This window comes from Coptis chinensis, chromosome 9 (genome assembly GCF_015680905.1).
Source record: "Coptis chinensis isolate HL-2020 chromosome 9, ASM1568090v1, whole genome shotgun sequence".
NCBI classification, from domain to species: Eukaryota; Viridiplantae; Streptophyta; class Magnoliopsida; order Ranunculales; family Ranunculaceae; genus Coptis; species Coptis chinensis.
The window spans coordinates 73435291-73457673 of NC_141464.1; the positions used below are offsets into that span (position 1 = coordinate 73435291).

The 22383-nt window shown below is 37.0% G+C and overlaps 3 protein-coding genes across 4 annotated transcripts; 1 reads left to right on the plus strand and 2 right to left on the minus strand.

Moving 5' to 3' along the window:
* Positions 1 to 3063: 3063 nt before the first annotated feature.
* On the minus strand, positions 3064 to 3615 carry LOC147477946 (uncharacterized). The gene has a single exon (XM_086586124.1). It carries the CDS (start codon positions 3613 to 3615, stop codon positions 3064 to 3066), a length of 552 nt encoding a protein of 183 aa, XP_086442250.1.
* A 5053-nt stretch (positions 3616 to 8668) lies between these two features.
* Positions 8669 to 11877, plus strand: LOC147477947 (putative nucleoredoxin 2). Of its 2 annotated transcripts, XM_086582362.1 has the most exons (4): positions 8761 to 8965; positions 9109 to 9283; positions 10319 to 10798; positions 10877 to 11877. In XM_086582362.1, the coding sequence occupies exons 2-4, from the start codon at positions 9248 to 9250 to the stop codon at positions 11522 to 11524; spliced, it is 1164 nt and encodes a 387-aa protein (XP_086438488.1). In that variant the 5' UTR covers positions 8761 to 8965; positions 9109 to 9247; the 3' UTR covers positions 11525 to 11877. The 2 variants fall into 2 exon arrangements, with proteins under 2 accessions (XP_086438487.1, XP_086438488.1); XM_086582361.1 differs by lacking the exon at positions 9109 to 9283 and having other exon boundaries at positions 8669 to 8965.
* A 7384-nt stretch (positions 11878 to 19261) lies between these two features.
* On the minus strand, positions 19262 to 22092 carry LOC147477948 (NEP1-interacting protein 1-like). Its single transcript, XM_086583059.1, has 6 exons — positions 21961 to 22092; positions 21655 to 21786; positions 21349 to 21500; positions 20359 to 20442; positions 20111 to 20278; positions 19262 to 19737 (listed from the first exon to the last, which is right to left on the minus strand). The coding sequence occupies exons 2-6, from the start codon at positions 21734 to 21736 to the stop codon at positions 19600 to 19602; spliced, it is 624 nt and encodes a 207-aa protein (XP_086439185.1). The 5' UTR covers positions 21737 to 21786; positions 21961 to 22092; the 3' UTR covers positions 19262 to 19599.
* Between the last annotated feature and the right edge of the window lie 291 nt (positions 22093 to 22383).

A 22383-nucleotide genomic window follows, 5' to 3' on the forward strand; every position in this document is an offset into this window, starting at 1 on the left:
TTATGCTGAATTTTTAGTGAGGCGCAAAATTTGCGAATTTCTTCCGCATCAAATTGTTTACCGTTGTTAGAGACGATGTTAGATGGATTTCCAAAGTGACAAACGATGTCTTTCCATAAGAAACGCCGTACATCTGTTGCTGAGATGTTGACAAGCGGTTGAGCTTCTACCCATTTAGTGAAATAATCAGTCGCAACCAATAAGAATCGTACACTTCCAGGAGCCTTTGGTAGGGGTCCTACAATATCCAAACCCCATTTTGCAAAAGGCCAAGGGCTTAGAATTGGGTGGAGTTCTGTTGCGGGAAGTTTGCCCATATTTGCATGTTTTTGACATGGTATGCATTTTTGGGCAAATTCCACTGAGTGTCTTTGCATGTTAGGCCACCAGTATCCTTGAGTCATGGCTTTATGTGCAAGACTACGTCCCCCAGAATGGTTTCCACAAAGTCCGGAGTGTATTTCTTCGAGATCTAGATGACCTTGATCTTTGGAAAGACATCTGAAAAGAGGACTGAAATTATTTGCTTTCCTATAAAGTAGGAGATTTCCTTTAGAATTTGGAATTATGACAAATTTTCAGACATCTCTCTTAATTTTGTAGGAAAGCGACGAATCCTCAGGTAGAGTTCCATATTGCAGAAATTCTAAATAAATAGGTCTCCAATCATTTGGTGAAGAATCACCATCGATAGATTGGAGATCCAAATGTGGTACTTCTGGAGAATTATCTGCTTCGTGGGACTCATCTTCCATATCAACATTGACTTGGTCGACATCATGTGTGAGTGGAGAATCACATTCAACACGATGATCGACCAAACCTTGATGGTCGGTTAAATCTTCTTGAGCTGCTTCCTCTGAGTGAGATTCTGAACTTGTGTCAACCGATTGAGCTAGCTCTTCTCTCTTTCTTTTCCTTGTTGTTACGGCATTGACTTGCTCGAATTCGAAATTCCGATATGTCGTCTGGAAATAGCATAGATGAGCAATATATAAGTTTTGAACATGTTCTTCTATAACAGTTATGCTTGGAAAAGGTTGGAAATCAATATAGATTTTTCTTTCATTGTTAACATCAACTGCAGCAGAGAGATAGGCTAAGGCATCGGTGTGACGATTATCATTGCGAGAGCGCTGGTGAACATCAATGGATTTGAAATGAATAGATAGTTCATGCATTTTTTGTACATATGCAGCCATCCTATCATTTCGAGCAACAAAAGATCCGCCAAATTGATTCGCAACAAGCTTTGAGTCAGTGAATAACTTGATCTTTGTCGCCCCCAGGTCAAGTCCCGTTCGCATTGCATAAAGAACCGCTTCATATTCTGCTTTATTGTTTGATGCGCAAAATCCGAGGCGAACAGATTTTTCAATTTTCTCGCCATCAGGTCGGATCAAAACACAACCAAGGCCTGAACCTGATTTATTCTTGGAACCGTCCGTGTGTATAGTCCATAAAGAAGGGTCAGCATTTGTGGATGGATCGGTCGATCCTTGTTGTGGACTAGGAGGAGGTTCGTCAAACTGCTCTTCCATGGTGGATCATCGACAGGAAAATCGGCCATAAGTGATGCCATTGCGTGGCCTTTCTCAGATGATCGGGCTTTGTAGATAATTTCGTAGGCACTCAAATATGTTTCCCATTCTGCTAATCGGCTCGAATCAGCATTTCGAAGAACTTTTCTCAAGGGGTATTCAGTGTAGACATTGATGATACGTCCTTGAAAATAAGGCTTCAATCTTCGTGCACTATGGACAAGTGAGAGAGCTATTTTCTCAATCTGTGAATACCTTGTTTCTGGAGCTGTAAGGGTCTTACTTATGAAGAAAATTGGTTGTTCATTTTCATCATCAATGAATAAGACGGCACTCACAGCTATTTCTGATGCTGCCAAATAGATGTCAATTGTTTGTCTGGTGGTCGGACTAGCAAGAATTGGCGGTTGTACTATGTATTCTTTCATTTTATGAAAAACTACGTCACACTCATCTGTCCATTTTGGGGATCCCTTAATGGCTTGGAAAAGGGGTGGAGCCGATCTGAATATTTTGAGATAAATCTACCCAAAGCGGCTATCCTACCCGTAAGTTGTTGGATTTGCTTCTTGGTTTTTGGCGAGGGCATTTCAATAATTGCACGGATTTGGTCAGGATTAGCTTCAATGCCTCGTTTGGTCATAAGATATCCAAGAAATTTTCCCGATGCTAACCCAAATGCGCATTTTGATGGATTTAGACGCATTCGAATATGCATCAGTCGATCAAAATATTTTTGCAAGTGATGAAGGTGTGATGACTCTTCATGTGACTTGATGACCATATCGTCAATATAAGCTTCCATAAACTTGCCTAAAAAGTTTGAAAATGATGTATTAATGAATTTCTGATATGTTGCCGGTGCATTTTTTAGACCGAAAGGCATTACCTTATAGCAAAATAAGCCTTGGTCTGTTATGAAAGTTGTAAGTTCTTGTTCATCTTCGGCTAATGCAATTTGATAAAATCCCATTGAGGCATCCATAAAAGAAATTCGTTTAAACCCTGAAGTTGCATCAACCATCTCAGAAATATAAGGCAAGGGATACGGGTGAACAGGACATTTTTTATTGACATCAGTAAAATCAACACAGATTCTAAGTTTCCCGTTTATCTTAGGGACTGCTACTACATTTGATATCCATTTCGGATATAGTACATGCCTAATAAAATTAACACTTAGAAGTTTGTCGATCTCTTCTTTCACTTTGAGCTTTCGATCGGGAGCCATTCGACGAGGCTTCTGACGCACTGGCTTTTGTGTTTTGTCGATATCCAACCTGTGACATGCAAGTGAAGAATCAATCCCAGGCATTTGTTCGACCGTCTACGCAAACACTGTGCAATTTTTCTTCAAAAGCTCAATGAGATCATCCTGTTCCTTCTTGGAAATTTCCGCATAAATAAAAGTGGTGTCTTCTTCCTTGTTGCCGATCTGTACTTCGAGGAGTCTGTCGATGGTCGGGGGGCCACTTAAACGTTGTTCCATAGCATTTACCCGGCCAATGGAATTCTGTAATTGCTACTTTTTCCCATTGACATTTAGGATGGTGTTACCCTTGACTTCCGAATCTTTATAATCTTCGAGTACAGACTCATGGCACTTTAAAGCTGCTATCTGATCACTTCGAACTTTGCATACCATACCATCACACCAGAACTTGATAGCCTGATGGAAAGTAGAAACGACAGCTCCCATTGAGTGAATCAAATCTCTTCTCAGAATGACATTGTAGGATGAGTTACAATCCAAGAGAAGAAAATCAATTGTAACTTCCTTGTTCATTAATGTCACCGGAAGAGAGCATCTACCAACTGATGTTGCTGCTATCCCATCGAAGCCAATGATAGAATTTGGATCGGAAACTATCATTTTCTCAGGGAGGTTGAGTCCTTTGTAACAACGCTTGTAGATCACACTTGCTGAACTACCTGTATCGATCATGATTTTCTGCACACGATGAATTCCAACAAAAGCATGTATTACAACGGCATCATAATGAGGATGGTGCACTCCTATCAGGTCATTGTCAGTCCAACAGAGAGGTCCTTCCTCATAAGTTTTAGTACCCATTCCGTGGAGAAAATCATATCCACTATAAACATAGTGGTGGCTGAGATCAGTGATCTTGGAGTGATTGAAATTCTTGCGCTGGGTGTTAGACATTGAATCAACTATGGCATGACCGACTTTGATTACATTGTGTGCGGTAACGACTAAAGCTTGTTTTGTTTTACCCAACACGTAATCCTGGAGCATATCATTCTCGATCAAACCTTGGATTCTACCCCTTAGAGATCGGCATTGTTCAGTTTCATGACCAAAATCATCGTGAAATTTGCACAACAGGGATTTGTCACGTGTAGTCTTGGTATCTTCGGAGAAAGGAAAAGGTGGAGATAAGATATTCTTTCCCTTAATCTTCTCATAGATAACAACATACTTCTCGTTGAGGGCGGTAAGCTTTAACTCTGGAAGTTTCTTTTGTTCTTTGCTGTTCCATTGTTATGGCCTACCATCACTCTTGGACTTTTGATCGGTTGTTTGTTGAAACTTCGGTTTTTTACTCTGTTCCTACGGCTTGCTTATTCGATCCCTATATCTATGAACTCGTGCCGATGCATCATCTTCGACTCGAATAAACTGTTGAGTTCGAGAAAAAAGTTTATAATGAGTTGTTGGGACGTCTTTTAAAATAGAGTTGTAAATGTCGTCCCTATCATAATTAATGCCTTCCTTGAAGGCATAAATGACAAGAATATCATATGCATTTGGGATTTCAACACCCGCTTTTCGAAATCTTGCAACAAACTTACTGAGTTTTCGTCCTTTTGTTGTTTTATACTGAATAGAGAATCAATATTTTTTGCTTCTTTCCAATTGTGACGAAAATGCTCGGCAAACTTATATGCAAAATCAGTAAAATTGTGGATGGATCTTTTTGGAAGCATGTTAAACCATCTCATCGACTCAATTCTAATAAGTGTGGACGGGAATAACTTGCAAAGAAGAGCATCGTCGAAAGTCCATAAGATCATCTTGTTTCTGTAATTAACAAGATGCATCAAAGGATCTCCATCAATCTCATCATACTTTTCAATTCGGGTCGCTTAAAGTCCTTGTGATGAACGGTTGTTTGGATTCGGAGAGAGAAGGGAAAACCGATACCACTCTCTATAGCGAGATTTCGTATTTTGTTTTCTCGTGACTCCTTATCATTAACAGCCTTCTTTATCATTTCATGGAGACGTCGTTCAGAAAATTGGACATTCTCTTGACGATGGTCACGACCGAATTGTGGACGTTTTGGCCAAAATTTCTTCGGAGGAGGTGGAGTGAGTTCTCGTCGACCCGTCCATGCAGGTGATGTTGACCGAGCCAGTAGAGGAGTTCGGTTCCTTCGTCTCCTATGGTGAACATCGGGAGAATACGGATGGAGTGCTGGACTGTCACAACCATTTTCTTGACCTGATGCAAGTGAGTTTCCATCTCTATGGCTATTATTGTCAACATACTTTGGCCGACAATGAGCTCTTGGATTGGGACTACAACTTGAGCGACTAGGTTGTGAACTGGAACTGCTTGGTGAATAGTGCTTCTTTGTCGAGATCGGTAGCGATCACTAGCCGCTAAACGAGGACTTGCAGTGGCTTGCCTACCCCTTCTATAGCTTGGGGTAGGAACTTCATTGGTTTTTCGTTGGTTGGGTAGTCTATCTTGCCGACCTATATGGATATTTTGCCGATCTCCCTTAATACGGTTCAAATCGGTAAAATCGGTTTTCGTCATGAGATCTTTTGTAAGTTGGTGATCCCTCACAGGGTGGTCGGCATCAAGGTCGGCAGAGGAGTTTGTGGATTCGCTTACGATTACACTGAAAAGTATAGGCTTTCGGTGTTGCACATTTTGTTTCATTGAAGCCTTTTGTAGCGACTTCGCCGCGGTTTCTCTTAGTGCGGGAGTTTGTACTCGAGTCTTTGATAGAGATGCTTCAATGTTCAAACGATCCCAAACACTTTTTGTTGTGGACCCTGAATCATCTTCGAGAAGTTGACGCAGCTATTTCTTCAGATTGTTATTCTTGCTCTCCAATTGTCGGAGACGACGGTCTACCTGAGTTGATGGATCAGATACATGAATACCCACTCTCTCAGTCGTTGATGGCCGAGGACTATCGGCCTTGGAAAGTGAATTCCCAGCAGAAGGTGAATGCTGAACTTGTGCGGTAAAAGGGATATTTTCACCGTTGTTTGTTTTTTGAGAAGTCATTGACGTAATTTTTGTTTTGTGGTTGAGGGTAGGAACACAGACGGCGCCAAATATGTTTTAGCAAGATTTGCTAAAACACACCAGTTGAGGGTCGGAAGTAATGTTTTTTTGGAGATGGTGAAAGAGATGGTGGTTGGGAAAAGATGAGACTGGACTTTGGTTTTGAAGTTGCCTACATACCCAATTGTATTGCTTGAGATCAAGTCTCGATGTAGTTCTGAAAAAATGATGAAGGTTGGATTTTATAGGTAGGATTGGTGATAGTTACTTCCTCGTTCTCCAATATTCCAATCGTGGGATGAAGTTGGAGAACTGGCGGGAGAACTGCCTAATCATGGGATAAAGTTGGAGAGGGCGGGACAACCGTCGGCTCGTGGGATGAAGTTGAGAATCGCGGGAGGATAAATTTGTCGGCTCGTGGGATGAAGTTAGAGAATCGGAACAACCGGCTTCGTGGGATGAAGTTGGAGAATCAGTGGGAGAGTCGGCAACTCGTGGGATGAAATTGAGAACTGGACGGACAACCGTTAGCTCGTGGGATAAAGTTAGAGAATCATTTGAGCCGGCTCGTGGGATGAAGTTGAAGAATTAAGCGGAGAGGCCAACTTGTGGGATGAAGTTGAGGCTGGCGGGACAACAACCGGCTCGTGGGATGAAGTTGAATCCTTGTGGGAGAGCTTCCGTGGGATGAAGTTAGAATCTAGACAACCTGGCGTGGGACAACTTCAATTTCGTGGGATGAAGTTGGATGAATTGGTGGAAGTTGTTTCTTGAATGTAGACTGTTGTTATCATGGTACACTTTGGTGGGGCTTTATATTGAATTGAGCTTTTATTGTAACAAAGCTCTGAGCGTGGGCTTTTTTGTAGCATGGACTTTGAGCGTAGGCTTTATATTGAATTGGGTTTTATTGTAGCATGGACTTTGAGCGTGGGTTTTATATTGAATTGGGCTTTTATTGTAATAAAGCTCTGAGTGGGAGTTTTTTGTAGCATGGACTTTGAGCGTGGGATTTATATTGAATTGGGCTTTTATTGGGCCACATTTGTGGGGGCCAGAACACCACCGACCAACTTTTTTTATAAATTTTCGGTTTGATTTTATCTGTTTAGAATCACTTATGGGAGAGATGAAGAAGAAGAAGAAGTAAATGTTGTTTTGTTTTTGAACTCGGGCTCAGTACATCATTTTTTTATCGGCAAGAGTCAAGTGCTCAGGTGTATATCCACTCAGGATTGTTCGAAGGAGTCCATCAATATAATCGTCTTTTTCTTCACTAGTTTGGGGTCTGCAGTGCCTATATGACCTATAATAAGTCTGGTCTGTATATAGTTTGTGGTATTGTTTGGTATTCATTTTTTGCTCTCTTTGGTTGTAGCAATACAGTAGCAGTTCCAAACCCTCAAGTTTGAGTCCTCTGATTTTATCATAGACACATGGTGCGTGTTGTTTGTGCTTCTTAAACTACTCGTTTCATCCTTTCATTTGCAGGTTTCACGCTCCATTTCCTCCTTTCTATTTGCCATGGTATATCGATATCTTGGCATGGATTCTAGTCAGGCCATGATGCACTTCTGTAGTGTATTTGGTGGAACGTTTTCTTTTGGAAACGTCAATCTGACGATTGAGACTTTCAGGTCTCAAGTTCTGACCTTCGGGTCTGGGTTATTGGCCTTTGGGTCTTTTGGGAGGTTGCGGAACAGAAATGTATTTTGACGGTTTTGAAGTAGTGGTAGATTGGTGGATGCACATTGATGACTCCATAATTGCGGGTGGTCGACAGAGGAGAAGCTGTTGGGGTTTGTTCACATGAGTGTATTGTTATTTATTTGCTTTAACTCATGTATTTTCCCTTGGTTGAATTGCAGAATTGCAGTTGTTGTAATCTTCAGACCACTTTATGAATACAATTGTGATTTATCATCATCGTCATCGGAAAAAAAACACTAAGCTTTTGACACTATGATCATGAACGTCTAGAAAAATATCTGCTATAGTTTGTACTGCATCAATTATTCGCCACAGTTTAGTTAATTTAAAGAGTTTTAGGTTGGTTACTTGATTTCAAAACTCTAGTTATCTACATTAAAAAATCATTCTCAACTATGACCCATCAAACACGCAACTTTAGAAAAATTCTATCAAGGAAATGCAACTTTTTTTTTTGAAAGGCTAAAAATGTGTGGCCAAAAAAACGAATGGACAAAATGGAGAAAATGCAACTTCAATTAAGTTAAGTTAAAAGGACTAATTTACTTTCGTATTCATAGATCCATCCATGACACTTAATTACAAATGACACATAACCAAAAGGTGACTACATAAATAATAACCCCGGTGTATAAAAAATTCAAAATAAATCGAGAATTGCTCTCCAATCTTTTTCTTTGAGGGACCTTGCAAATGTTGACAATGCAAAGATTGATGCATGTGTGGAATATATTTTCACAGATAGTGATTAAAATCCATTATGAACACGACTCGACATATAAATAGCATAATATGAGTATGACACGAAAATTATGAAAACGAAAAATGTGACATGAAATATTATCTTCATATCGTGAATATGTGAATATCAACCATTCGATTTATTCTATGATGGGTATGGTGGAGAAACATTTTTAGTAGGAAGCATATATGATTTTACATAGTGGAAAGAACGAAGGGTCACAATCATCTGGTTCTGGTTGGTTTGTCGGTAAACAAATTTAAGACGGTTTTAACTTCTTGATGTTGTTGTCTTGTTGACTTGTTAAATTTCATATTTGACGCGTGTCCTCAATAATTAAATGGTGGATGTTTACGTATACAAAACTACAACTGAATCAACTTTCCAGCTTACTTTCTTATTTCCACGAGTTTTGGTAGCATGACTACATCAACAACTTAATACAGTGTTTGCAGTGTCCACCTTACTTATGAGTCTTCAACTGAAAGACTAGTGGCATCTTTTAAACAGCAACACTTGTCCAAGACAGTGAGAAGTGGAAATATAGAGAGGTGACAAGAGGAGAACCTTTTATTTTATTTATTTTTCTGTTTCTAAGTTATGGATGCTGCAAGAGTTGTTAATAGTGAAGATATGAGTGCAGTTCATGATCTCTTGAGTACTGATTCAAGAGACTTTCTCATCACTCCTTCTAAGGGACAGGTGCTTTTCTGTTTAAGCTTTTTTGTATAACTAGTTTTAAGATCTTTGTAGTAGCTAATGCCATTTTAGCTGTTGATATATTATTAGTTTTATTGGAAATGAGTGATGGATTTTGTTTTTTTGGGTTTGTTTATTTGCTTCAGTAGTTCTTGTATTAGCGGAGAAGGGATAGCTATGGATGGTTTCAAAAGCTGGATCTGTATCAGCTCTATTTATTAGCAGAAGAATTTGAATTTGAACTTGATTGGGTTTTATCTATATCAAGAAAATACTTGAAATTGTATGGAGAATACCATAGCTTATCGATCACTTCATCATGTACACAAAAGATGACAGCTTTACTTAATAATTATATTCTCAGTACATAAAAAATTAAGTCCTGGATAAGCTCTATTATGAAGTATGATTGTCTTTAAAATTTGAAGTTACAAACCATATTTTGCATTAAACTAAGATCTACTTTTTATTCAATAATTGTGATTATAGTTTACAATATAATGAAAGTTAATTATAATGTTCTTTAACATGGTAAATTGTTTCCTTTTGTTAGTTCTGCTGAGCTTATTCACTGTAAAAATATTGAGATGCTATAACTATAGTGTATTTCTTAAAAGAAATTCTTGAAATTATTTATTTAAGTTGAAAAACTATAGGACCTTTAATATTTATAGAATTTTCTCATGTATTCCACCTCCAATGATAATACTAGAAATGATATCTTCTATGCCGGGGAATAGAATACATTTACAAGTTTACAACACGTCACGCCTCCTCTCGACAAGGTCCTCAAGGTGTATCTACTAGCAGCAAGCACCCCAGGCAGATAACGGACACGACATGTTTTCCGCTGAAGACTAGAAAACCAAAATCAGCAATCCAATATAGAGCCTCGACATTAATTAATAGAATCAGGGTGACTCATGAGCACATCAGGAGTTTTATTTATGTTTTCTGAGGATTTGTTGGTCACATTTTGAATATATCACAATATGATCCCAAACAAATTCAACTGATTTATATTACAGGTCAAAATATGATTTAGTTTTCCATAAGCCTATTCTGTTCAGCTGTTAGATGATTTTGTTAGAATAAGAATGTTTAGGGTGGATGTAAATAGATTTATTTGGTCCTTACTATCTATATACGTACATAAATGTGCATGTGCATATCCATGGTGAACAAAGAAGTAAATTAAGAAGTTAAAAAGATCAAACAAATAAGTGAACCTTGAGAGTTTGTTTTTTACCATGGTTCCTATGCCCTTTTAAGTCAGACTATAAGTTACTTACTAGATTGAAGTCATCAATAAGACTTCCAAAGATTCTTCTGATGTAAACTTGGATATTGTTTCAGGTAAAAGTTGATGAATTGGAAGGAAAAACAATTGGATTATATTTCTCTGCAAATTGGTATTCCAAGTGTCAGCAGTTCACTCCAATCTTGGTAGATGTTTACACCCAGCTGAAGGAACAAGGAGACAAGTTTGAAATTGTGTTTGTGTCGTCTGATGAAGATCAGATATCCTTTGATTTGTTCCATGGAACAATGCCATGGCTTGCTGTACCATTCTCTGATTTACAATCTAAGAAGAATCTGACTCAAAAATTTCAAATTGAAGGTATCCCATCTTTAATCATACTCAACTCAAGAGGTAGACCAATCCAAACTGAAGGTGTCGAGCTCATCTACCAGTATGGAGTACAGGCTTTTCCTTTTTCTTCAGAGAAAATAGTAGAGTTGGAGGCTGAAGAACTAGCAAACCATGCATCTCAAACTATAGGGAGGCTGCTTTCAACTAGCAGTAGGGACTATGTGAGTAAACAGAAAGAACAGGTTGGTATCCTGACTAGCTAGGGCCGAACAGATTTTACTTTCTTGGCATAGCATACTTATTGCAAGTATAAGTTGCAGGTACCTATATCTCAATTGGTAGGGAAAACTGTGGGACTGTACTTCTCGGCTTTCTTGTGTTCTCCGTGCGAAAAATTCACCTCAAGATTGGTCACAGTTTATCAACAACTTAAGGAGAAGAATATGGATTTTGAGATCGTATTCATTTCAGTTGATAGAGATGAAACTGGATACATACAATGCTACCAATCCATGCCATGGCTAGCGTTGCCACATGGAGATGAAACTGCAAAATCACTTCTGCGGTACTTCCATGTTCAAGACATTCCAACACTCATTATTGTTGGACCTGATGGGAAGACAGTCACAAGGGAGGGAAGGAACTTGATTAACTTGCACCTAGAGATGGCGTACCCTTTTACTGAAGCCCAACTTTCATGGTTACAAGAAAGGCTGGATGAAGAAGCTAGGAACTATCCAAAATCTATACACCACATTCGTCATAGACACACTCTAAATTTAGTCTCAGCAAGCTCAGGTGGAGGCCCCTTCATTTGTTGCGAATGTGAGGAGCAGGGCTCTGGATGGGCTTACCAATGCATCGAATGTGGCTATGAGATCCATCTTAAATGTGTGCAGGGGATTGGACAAGATAATTTAGAGAATAGGACTGTCAATACTGCTTGTGCTTGTACCAGTGGTAACTGAGAAGCACCTGACATATTGGGATCATGAAATGAGAACCCGAATTCACAACTGTGCAGATAATGGAGGGTATTCACATAGTGGTTGTCATCCATGTCATGGGATTCAATAACTCGATAATCAAATGAAGCAAAAGTTTCAGAAACTATGGATACAGAAAACCAGGTAATTTTTACCTGTGGTTTCCTCTTGTTATGCGATGTACTTTTATGGTGACTTAGAAACTTGAGCATTTCTTTGAGTAGCTTTCTTGAAGAATTGTACTTCAATATATACTTTTGAATTGTATTTTACTGAGTTGGACGCATATGCATGATTTCTGCTAATACAAATTGTCTTCTGCGCATGTTTATTAACTGAATCCGTTTTTGATGGATTGTGTTTAATGTGATATGGATCAAGTTCAGGGAATATCAGTATGTCATATTTTATACTAGGTATTGCCCGTGCCTATGGCACGGTTGGTTATTTGTTGTTTATTATGTTGTTTGTGACATTAATTTTGGTACACCCTAGTATTTTAATGTGTGGCCTATGTGAAAATTTGTAGAGATTTTATTTTGCATTAAAACTGCACGTTGGATGACATGGTTCTGGTGTTGTTTATTTTGTGGATGTCAGTATGTGGTAACAAATGCCAAAACCCAATTTGAAGTCATGAATTGAACACAATTTCATCCACATATTGTACTCTCAACAATGGATAGATGTTCACATTTAATGTTAAAGGTCTTTCTTCATTCCTTTTCGAAATGAATGGAATGTAATAATATCTTTTCTTTAGCAGATGAATATGTAAACCAAAGTTTCACATTTGAAACTCTACCAGTGTCGAAAAACTGGTGGTATGGAAAAGTGTTTTCAAATTTATTAGTCATTGCCTATAGTTTCCCTAGAGACTACAATTGAGGTGGAGGGAGATAGAAAGACATTGCAGGCAGGAGTATTACACTTTTACATAGATGCAGTGAAACGCTTATTGTTGCCTGCTTAAGATTAATGTCAATCATTCATTATTGTGTAACACCAAGCCAAAAATTGTCAACAACACTTTTTATTATTCTTACTAAACTTCTGAATTTCAAAAAGCACTTAATCTATGCTTTGCATACATTGTGAATTGTTGGAAAACTCAAATTGGTTTGGTTTGCCAAAACCAGAGACATTTTTTTCATTGTTTTTTTCAATCGAGAGTCCGCTTTTAGGTGAGCTTTGTAAATGTAGTCGTACATTCTTAAAATTGTTTGATGACCTGAAATGTCGAAGCTGCGTATGGGCTTATAAACTGGGTATTTGTCTTCACTGGAAGTAAGAACTTTATTGATTGTCTCATCGGGTGCTTTAGAAAGATTATCCATTCCTCGCTAATAAACAATGTTTAGATAAAAATCACGAAAAATTAGAGCTAAACTTCAAACACAAAAATCACAAAGAACTTGAGAAGTTTAGAGCATATGACATGCATCATTGCTTTACATGGCTAAGTAATTTGAATCTTAAATGTTCTTTTGGGTCTAGTAAGCCTAAGACTCTAAAAAATATCATCAGACAATGTTTAGATCAAATGCAACAGAGTGACTGATCAAACTGTAACTGAGATTGAGAGGATCAAACAATGCATGCAGTTCAAAGAAGTGCAACAAACTAACTTATTTATTACTTGCATCTTGGTGTAAACCTGGAAGTCCAAGAATTAGAAGAGTGCATATTTGTTTGAGGGTTTAATAGAACAAACATCCTTCAAATATAAGATATTTTATCAGCTTGTTGCTTTGATACTTTTGATATGTGGCCACACCAAAAATTATAGGACGTACTAACATCTAAAATTTGGCCTTTGACACTCCCCAACGCACAAATGTGAGATTCAACTTAGTGTGCCTTCAAAAGCATAGCCTTCACATGTAACAAACTACATACGGAACAACCATAACCCATTAACAATTTATTCACCTCTACATTTATCCTTTCCACTACTTAAAACTATCTTTTACCTTCTCAGCAAATCCCACATGAATAGATTGGCGCCATGATTTCTTGCTGTGTAGGGCTATACCAACATACAACACTAAAAGATGAAAATAATTTGACTAAATGCAATAAGAAAGTGGGCATCAGCCACCAAGTCACGGTTTCTTGCTCTATAACACCTAGAAAACTACAGAATAAGATCGAGAACCCACACAATTGACTTAAATAAAACATGGAATTAAATTATATTGCTAAGTTGATTTAAACCAATTCACACTTTCGAGCTTGAGTTCAAAAACTTAGGTTCAAAACTTGAGTTCAGTAGACCACACACCTAATATTATCTCTTGTTGAAGTAACTGAATTGAGTTATGAATATATGCACCAAGTACCTTAATATCCATGAGATGTCATTAGGTCTTCCATTGAAGGTACTTGAAGTCTCACCACCACCTATGTAGAACTGCAGCACGCTAAAAATAGAAGCAAATCATAAAGTATGGCGTAATGTAACAATGGTTCTAGGTCCCCACTTGACATGCCTAAAGTTCTCGTGAATTCATTAGCAATGGTTCAACACGAAGTCCTTAAATAGCTTTTGCATAGGATAACTCTATTTTTTTGTTGAACATTTTGTTTGCTTTGTAAGAGAGCATACTTGAATTGTCACAACTCATTAAACTAAAACAGTTATGGAAGCCATATGTGATATTCAATTTTTTCTTGAATTAGCAAAAATCTTGTAAACGAAGCGAAAGAATCACAAAGGAGCAAGTAGTGAAGTACATGCACTGCACCATGATCAATCAAACACTTAAAAGTCAAGCCTAAGTGGGAGTTCTATTTTTGACATCCATATGGGCATACATAGTTACATACAATGTTATGTATATTTTGTTGTCTTAATCAAGTTGCACGTTTAGTTGTTTCGTGATTGGTCTACTACAAAGTTCGTTCCCCTCCGGTTTCCTTGCAGTTCTCCCATCCTTGATTGAAGCTGTTCCATGGGAGTTGAGTAGTCCAATGAACAGAGTACTGTTGCAAATGAGCCAGACTATCTTTAGTGCTTATTCATTGCTTTATGAGATCCCACAACATTTAGTTTTGAAACAGGACTTCAAAAAAGAAAAAAGACAAAAAAAAATATATATTTTTTAAAAAAGTACAGGATAATGGGTTGCTGCAATTTTCAATCCATGAACTTCACAAAAAATTGTTTGCATGGATTGAATGTTATAATTACTTCAATTTAAATGTTTGTTTGTTGCACATGTGCCCTTAACAATTAACCCAGGTCTATTTCAATAAAAAGTAAAATACATATTAATGAGTACACAGATTATACCAATCTCAGCGAGTAAACTTTTAGATCATATATATATATATATATATATACTCCCTGCCACCTATTCGCATTGGCATTTCCCATTTTTTGCTCTTGATGCCCAGCCAATTAAATGCAGCATTCTTTGTTGCAACATCATGAGCCTTCGTATTGGTTAAAAATCAACTTTTATTAAATGTATCAATACATTTATTCCACTACAATGAAGCTAGTATCCAAATTCACTCACCTTTTCAATGAGATTAATGGAGGGTAAAATATTTGCATTGTCAGGGGGATGTAAGTTACATTTCTTTCATGCTAGAAAACAATCTTTAGGGTTTGTGGCATAAAAAAGACTGAGACAAACAATCTCAATGTGAATAGAACATCACAGCCAAAGAAAAATCACGTCATAGCCTAGTGACAAACTAAGTAACTAATTGACCAAATGGTTCACTAAATTAAATCTGGTACTTAAAATCACTTTCTAGCAATCCAAAAAAAAAACAATCAAACAAAATGTATTTCGATAGAAAGAGACCACACACACACATAAGTAAAGTAAGATAGTTTAGTCGAAGATAAATATCACTTTCATCAAGCAAAAACAAAATCTGGAAAAACATAGAGCAAGATAGAAAGTAGTTTTGTGTAAGTCTTGGAAATTACACATGTTATGGGTCCTTCCCCCTTTTCAATTCCATGAAGGTAGTAGAAGGCAAAGAAATGAAAAGATAAGAATATTCACTAACATATAGCAAGTTAATAGGAAGTTACCTCAAACAGGTGCAATGAGCTAATGTTTGATCATTTGCCTTGTAATGTGGCGTTGCGCAAAACAAAATTGAAAAAACTGAAAATAAGAAGGAAAAGAATCAACAAAACATATATATTGCTACTATCACCAAAAAAAGGGCAACAAAAGAAAGCAAGAACAACTAATAATGTGTCACTTGGATGACTTGGTAAACAATCTTGGAAAATAACCAAAGAACAAAAACAATGTTGTGGGTGGATGGGCGGGTTCACGAACATATAAATGCATAACCCTTTAGACACAGCAAAAAACAGACAATTGAAGACCACACTATGGGAACAAAAAATGGACTTTCATACAGTGTTTATCTTCAATAGTACAAAGTTTATACTCATCATAAATATAAACATTGAGAAGAAAACAAATACCAGATGTATTCATGAAATGTAGTAACAACCTTTATATTGAACAACAGTAACAAATTTTTATACCATCTAAATATCTGCAAATGTCAAATTACATAAGGAGAAGAAAACTTTAATAGGAAATTATACATATTCATATTGGCGCGCTGGAAGCCAACATATGATGGGGATGGTTCCAACCAATGCCCAAGCTAGGTTTTATTCCATTGGGGGATATTCTTAGACACCACAACACAACACTGCATTGTGGATCCAAATCAGTCGCCACTACACAAAAATCCCAATCATACTTGAGAACAATAATGAACCTCAAACTACCGAATAAAAGTGCATTCACACATGAGCATGTGAGATTGCAAGAATACTGAGGCAAAACGTGAATTGCTGCATCTATTGTGTATGAAATATTGGTCCAGAATGCCCACCCCCTGTCCAGCAGTCCTCTTCCATAGAAGTTGTCACAGACAGCAAGATAAGGGCCTTTGCTTCACCTTTTTTCTTTTTGTTGGAAATTGATTGCTTAAGAAGGTAATGAAGTTTGATTTGTCATGGATAAGGTATGGACGTCCGTAATCAAATCAGTGGTTGTACCCTATTACCAATATTTTTATATTACGAAGAACTAATTTAAAATACTATCGATATAAAATTGGCTCTGATGGTTGTAAGCAAATTTAATTAGAAAACATGTGAATATCAAAGCAAAAAAAAGAAAAAAAAAATGGTACGATGGAAAATATGGAAATGCAATTCACGGATTCAAAGAAAATGGCCAGAATGTCTTACACATGGAAACAACACTCACCAAATTACTGCAAGAGAGGGATTTTTGAAACCCTCATACCAACAACAACCTTTGCGACTGACTTCATCACACAAACTGATAACTAACAAATGTTCAAGTGAGGCGTTTTCAATAATCATTTATTCAAGAGGAAAGATAAATCAAACTTTATTAAAATAAAATTTGGATATAACACAAAGAAACCGAAAAAACTCGATATAAGAAATTTAAAATAGTTACCTTTGGTGGAGATTCTTTTAAGTTTCATGGTGAAGCTTTAGAAAGAGAAGTCGCTAAAGTGCCAATGAAGATATATGATGGATCCTTTCTTCCAAGATAGCTCGTTCATTTTCCTTTCAAGGCTGTTTGGAGCCGGCTAATTGGCTATTCGGATGCAAACCGTTTTTTTTATTATTATTACTGAAGAGTGCCGATTCAGTGGCCATTCAATACGTACAGTGAAAGATCAAAAAGTGTATCCGCCCATAGCAAATGTTTAAAGAGACCTCATGCTTTAAACACCATTTGTCATTTATACTTTACTAAAGCCGACGTTTAAAGCTCAATTTTTGCATAGTTTTATGTTATAATTTCGACTAAATTGGAAGTATCATTAATTGGAGTTTTTTTTTAGGTACATTATTATTATTATTATTTTAAGTGGCTAGGGAAAATTATAAGTAAACAAATTGAATAAAATGGAAATGAGCCAAATAGGAAAGATGGCATCTAATATCTAATTAAAACCAATAAATTCGTTAACCCAAATATGAAAGATGGCATCCAAAGTATAATTACAACCAAAATTTGTTTAGTTGACCTTTATAGAAACGTTTCATTATTAAATGTGTATTGAATCCGATTTAAAACTCAAAAGAGATCTATGCAAATCCCCACGTGGGAGCGATCTAGAGTGCTCGACTATACTGTTATTGGAAGATGGACTTGGATCGTTTTCTTACAATTTATTGTGCTTTAGAGTGTAGGGTGGTAGAAGCCCAAGCCTATTCAAAGTCTTAATAGTATCTCGAGTTCTCGACCACCCACTACAGTTGTCAATCTCCCACCAATTAATTAGATCGGAAGTCATTGTTTAAAATGTATTTGAGAAAAAACTTTTGAGTTTTAAAACGTAAACCATTTAATTCATTTAAAAGCATTCAAGTTCACGAAGTAAATATTTTAAATGCCTATTGAGAAAACTCCTCAAAGGTGTTTTACTTTGTATTAAATGCAATTAATAAGAAAGAGTCAAATAGGAAAGAAGAGCAAATTGATTTATGCCTATTATTTTTTTAGGTTCCTATTACTGTCAGACCCCAATTTGTGTTGGGCGGACTCCAAAAAAAAAACAATTATTACAAGTGTGTCATTGGTTTCAAAAAATCTAAAAAAAAACAATTATTACAAGTATGTCATTGGTCCCTAAAAAATTAAATTCGAAACCCCAAACTTAAACGACCCAGGGTCGTTTTGGACTAAATCCCAAACGACTTGGCCACACCGCGTTGGGACTTAGTCCAAACGACCGCCACACCGGTCAAGAGCCCAAAAACGAACTTTGAATTTTTTTTTCAAAGTTCAAATCCTTAACGACATGACCACATCGTTTTGACTAAGTCCAAACGGTGTGGTCATATCGTTGGAGACTTAGTCCAAACGGTGTGGCCATATCGTTGGGGATTTTTCTAAGTCCAAACGGTGTGGCCATTTTTGTAAGTCAAATCCCAAACGACATGGCCACATCGTTTTGGACTCAGTCCAGACAGTGTGGTCATGTCGTTTGAGATTTGAACTTTGAAAAAAAAAATTCAAAGTTATGTTTTTTGGGCTCTTGACCGGTGTGGCCGGGTCGTTTGGACTAAGTCCCAAACGGTGTGGCCAAGTCGTTTGGGACTTAATCCAAACGACCTAGCCGGGTCGTTTAAGTTATTTGGGGTTTCGAATTCAATTTTTTGGGAATCAATGGCATACTTGTAATAATTATTATTTTTTTGGATTTTTTGAAACCAATGACACACTTGTAATAATCGTTTTTTTTGGAGTCCGCCCAACACAAATTGGGGTCCGGTAGTAACAAATACCTTTTTTTATTAATTGAAAATTTGATTATATTAGATAGCTAGTAAAGTAATTAATTGCCCGTTCATTTACATTTAGTTCATTAAGCAATACTTTTAAATAGCATTAAAAAAGAGTTTCAAAACAATCTTGATCGCACATCTGTCCCAATCTAATTCAGATCCCCACGCTATCCCGACTTTTCTTTGTCCTGCCATTGTGTTTTATTATAATAGATAGATTATTTCAATAGTTGTTTACTATCAGTATGAGCTACTACTTTTGCTTATATTCTTTGCAAGCTTAGATATATGTCCACACTCTGGTAGAGGAATGGGTTCATGTGATGTTATAACATTTTAGAAGGTCAAAATGTACTCTGTGGAGCCTATTGTGAGCTAGTGCATGTAAGCTAGATTGGATAATTTTGCTCCTTTCAGATTTTCGTGTAATTGATGTTCAACATATTCTCTACGGACTCCAAAATGTTGTCGTCACTGTTAAATAACTCGCAACATTTATATTCGTTGTTATAAACTATGATGGTATTTACAATTGCTAAAACAAGTAGAACATGACAGCTACCTTAGCTTTAAAACTGTTTACAACTTCATATTCTCCTTTCTATCAAGCTATTACGATATTATATTGATGGGTTTGAATTTATATATAACCACCTTTGATATATAAATGATCTACAGAAGGTTGTGATGGACACGATACTACCCAGGTTCAACATGAAGTCCAGAGTAGTTAGATTTTAGCGCAAATAACATTTTCTCTGCAGATAGGGCAACATCCTTGTATCACTAGCCATCCATCTATACAATCCAAATGAAAGAAGTGTCTGCAATTTGGGAGCCTCCTTGCAATGTTGCCTTCGTTGAAATCCTATCAACAGAAAATAAACCGTGAATTCATCAGCAGTCAGCAATCTGAATTATCTAGCTACATTTCATACTAGATTATATACTTATAAAAATGACGTCTTTCCTCTTCTTGCGACAAAACGTTTTTGTTGATTACAAGAAGAATTTTCCCAATATATATGCTTGTAAAACGTAGTACCCTTTCATTGTTTTTCAGTATAGAGATACTAGTTTTTCATTATAAAAGAGTATTTCTACATGGCTACATGGATTCCATATCAAATTGTTTTTCAGTATAGAGATACTAGTTTTACTGAAATACTAAAGCTTGTACACATTATTAAGTTAAAGTCAGTCGACCACAATGCCAATAATTGTAAACTTCAATTATTTACCTGTAGGCAAATTGAACAGCAAATCTGTCCACCGTATTGATCCATGTCTTTGCTGCTTGAGAACTTGAAGTCAGGTAGCTTCTTAATGTAATTTGGCGAGATTCCTTTGGTGCCATCGACATCAAAGATGTCAGAAATTTCTTGGTAACTTGTCTCAAGTGCTCCAGTCTGAAATTCAATCAGATAATTGTTTTCATATGTTTAATTCTTCTAAAGATTGACGTACATGTGTAATAAAAATAACTTACTTGCCATTGATATGCCTTAAGCAGAGCAGGACTCACCCACTCCCAAAATATTTTCCCATTCACTAAGCTACCAAATATTCCAATCTGTATTCAAAACAAACAACTTATTCAGAATGGCGGAGTTTATTGGATTTGAGATGAGAATCCCTAATAACAGTTTAAAATTCACTGAAAACAAAGCAAGTGAAAGATTATCGCATGTAATCATGTATGCAACTCACAAGGTGGCCAATTGGCCATGACTATTAGTTACTATAACTCATTTTTGTACTTCGTTGGTTTTTCGTGGTATCTCTCGAGTCTCAGACCATGCCAATATGCTATCCTAGGAAATTCTATTGACAATAATTGAGGATGCAGAGCGCCAGTATATAACTTTTTGACTCTCTACCTCACGTGGCTCCCAAGACGCTGTTTTAAAGTCCTCTTATCAGACCTTTGAATGTGGAGATTAAAATGACATAAGCATACAGTTTATGTTGCTCACATCAAGAGAGACAATTGCATGGTGCAACCATTACATATTGTTGTGTTCGGAGTTAAATTTCAGACTATAGGTAATATGAGAAATGCTACCAAGCTCCAAGTTGAAGATAAAGCTTTGGTGAGGTAATATATATATGTAACTCGGAGTGTGTGGCCATTAGTGCTTATTGAGATTCTCTGACCTCATTTCACGTCTGAGATGTGAAGTGCGACTCCTTTAAACGGGTCCTCAAGACCTCAATTATGTACAGTGTGTGTGTGTGTTTTAAGGGGTATCTTTTTTCTGAAGTACTCCAAAATTGTTGAATTTCAGACAAATTTCAGGCCCATCGGTGCAACTGTGCAACTCTTTAAAGTGGTTGTTTCTTCACATTTGAACTATGAGACTTGGGTATAAAATAAGGTTACCTTTATTGCATGCAAAGTTTATCAAAAGGAACGACTCTAGCTTGGTACCTTAAAAAAAAGGAACTCTAGCTAGCTATGACTACCAATTTTACCAACCTTTGATAAGGAGTCACCACTAAATAACGATTCAAAGAGCTCAAGGCCCACAATAGCACCACCCACAGCACCAATTCCAGCACCACGAAAAAACCCAGTTTCTGTAGTTTGGCCTGTAATTGCTCCAGCAATTACCCCCACAAATGCCCCACCTGCAAGCATATATAATCATGAGAACCATAACAAGCTAGATATCAAACTTTTGATAACTGAGCTGAACACAGCTCAGACCAGTCCAGCCCAGATTTTTCTCCTGTTTAAACAAGGTCCCAACACATGGTTTAGTCATTTTGCAAGAGAACCTACCCAGTGCAGAAGTGCAACTGAGCAAAGCAAAAACAGAGTGCTTAAACACTTTTGGCACGAAACCGAGTCCAAAACAATCCATCTCTTCGAAAACCCACCAAGAAAAAAACCTTCCTAGACTTCAAGAATCACCTTGACACCAATAAAACAGTTCAAAACACACAAGAAATAGAGAAGTAAAGAATTACAAAGAAAGTAGGAGAGGAGAATGTCAAAGAGGAAAACTAGGGAAATGTGGGAGAAAACAGGGAGAATTTAAAAGAAGGAAAACACAAGGAGCATTTAAGAGAGGGTAAGAGGGCTAACCAACATGAAGATATACAACGAGGGCCATGAAATTTTTTGCAAAGAATGGAATGCCAAGTCTAAATGCATGCAGGTTAAGTACGTCAAAAACATACAAATGGACCTAAAACCAGGTGCTGAAGAGCAGTCCTGGTCACTGCAACTGTGGGCTGAAAGCTTTTGTGATCTTTTATGAGACTATGAGAGCATGTTTCTTAATTATAGCAACTTGTTTCTTCACGTCATTTAAACACCATAAATGACTTCTTACTACTTTGCATGTTTTCGCTATACAACACCATTTTCTCTTCATTATCTGCATTTCAATTTGTACGTTGTGTAGATAAGGAAATTCATAGATGTAATATGCAATTATGCATCTTCAACAAGTGGCGCATTATTTGTATCATATTAATAAAAGTTAAATCAGAAAATATATATCTA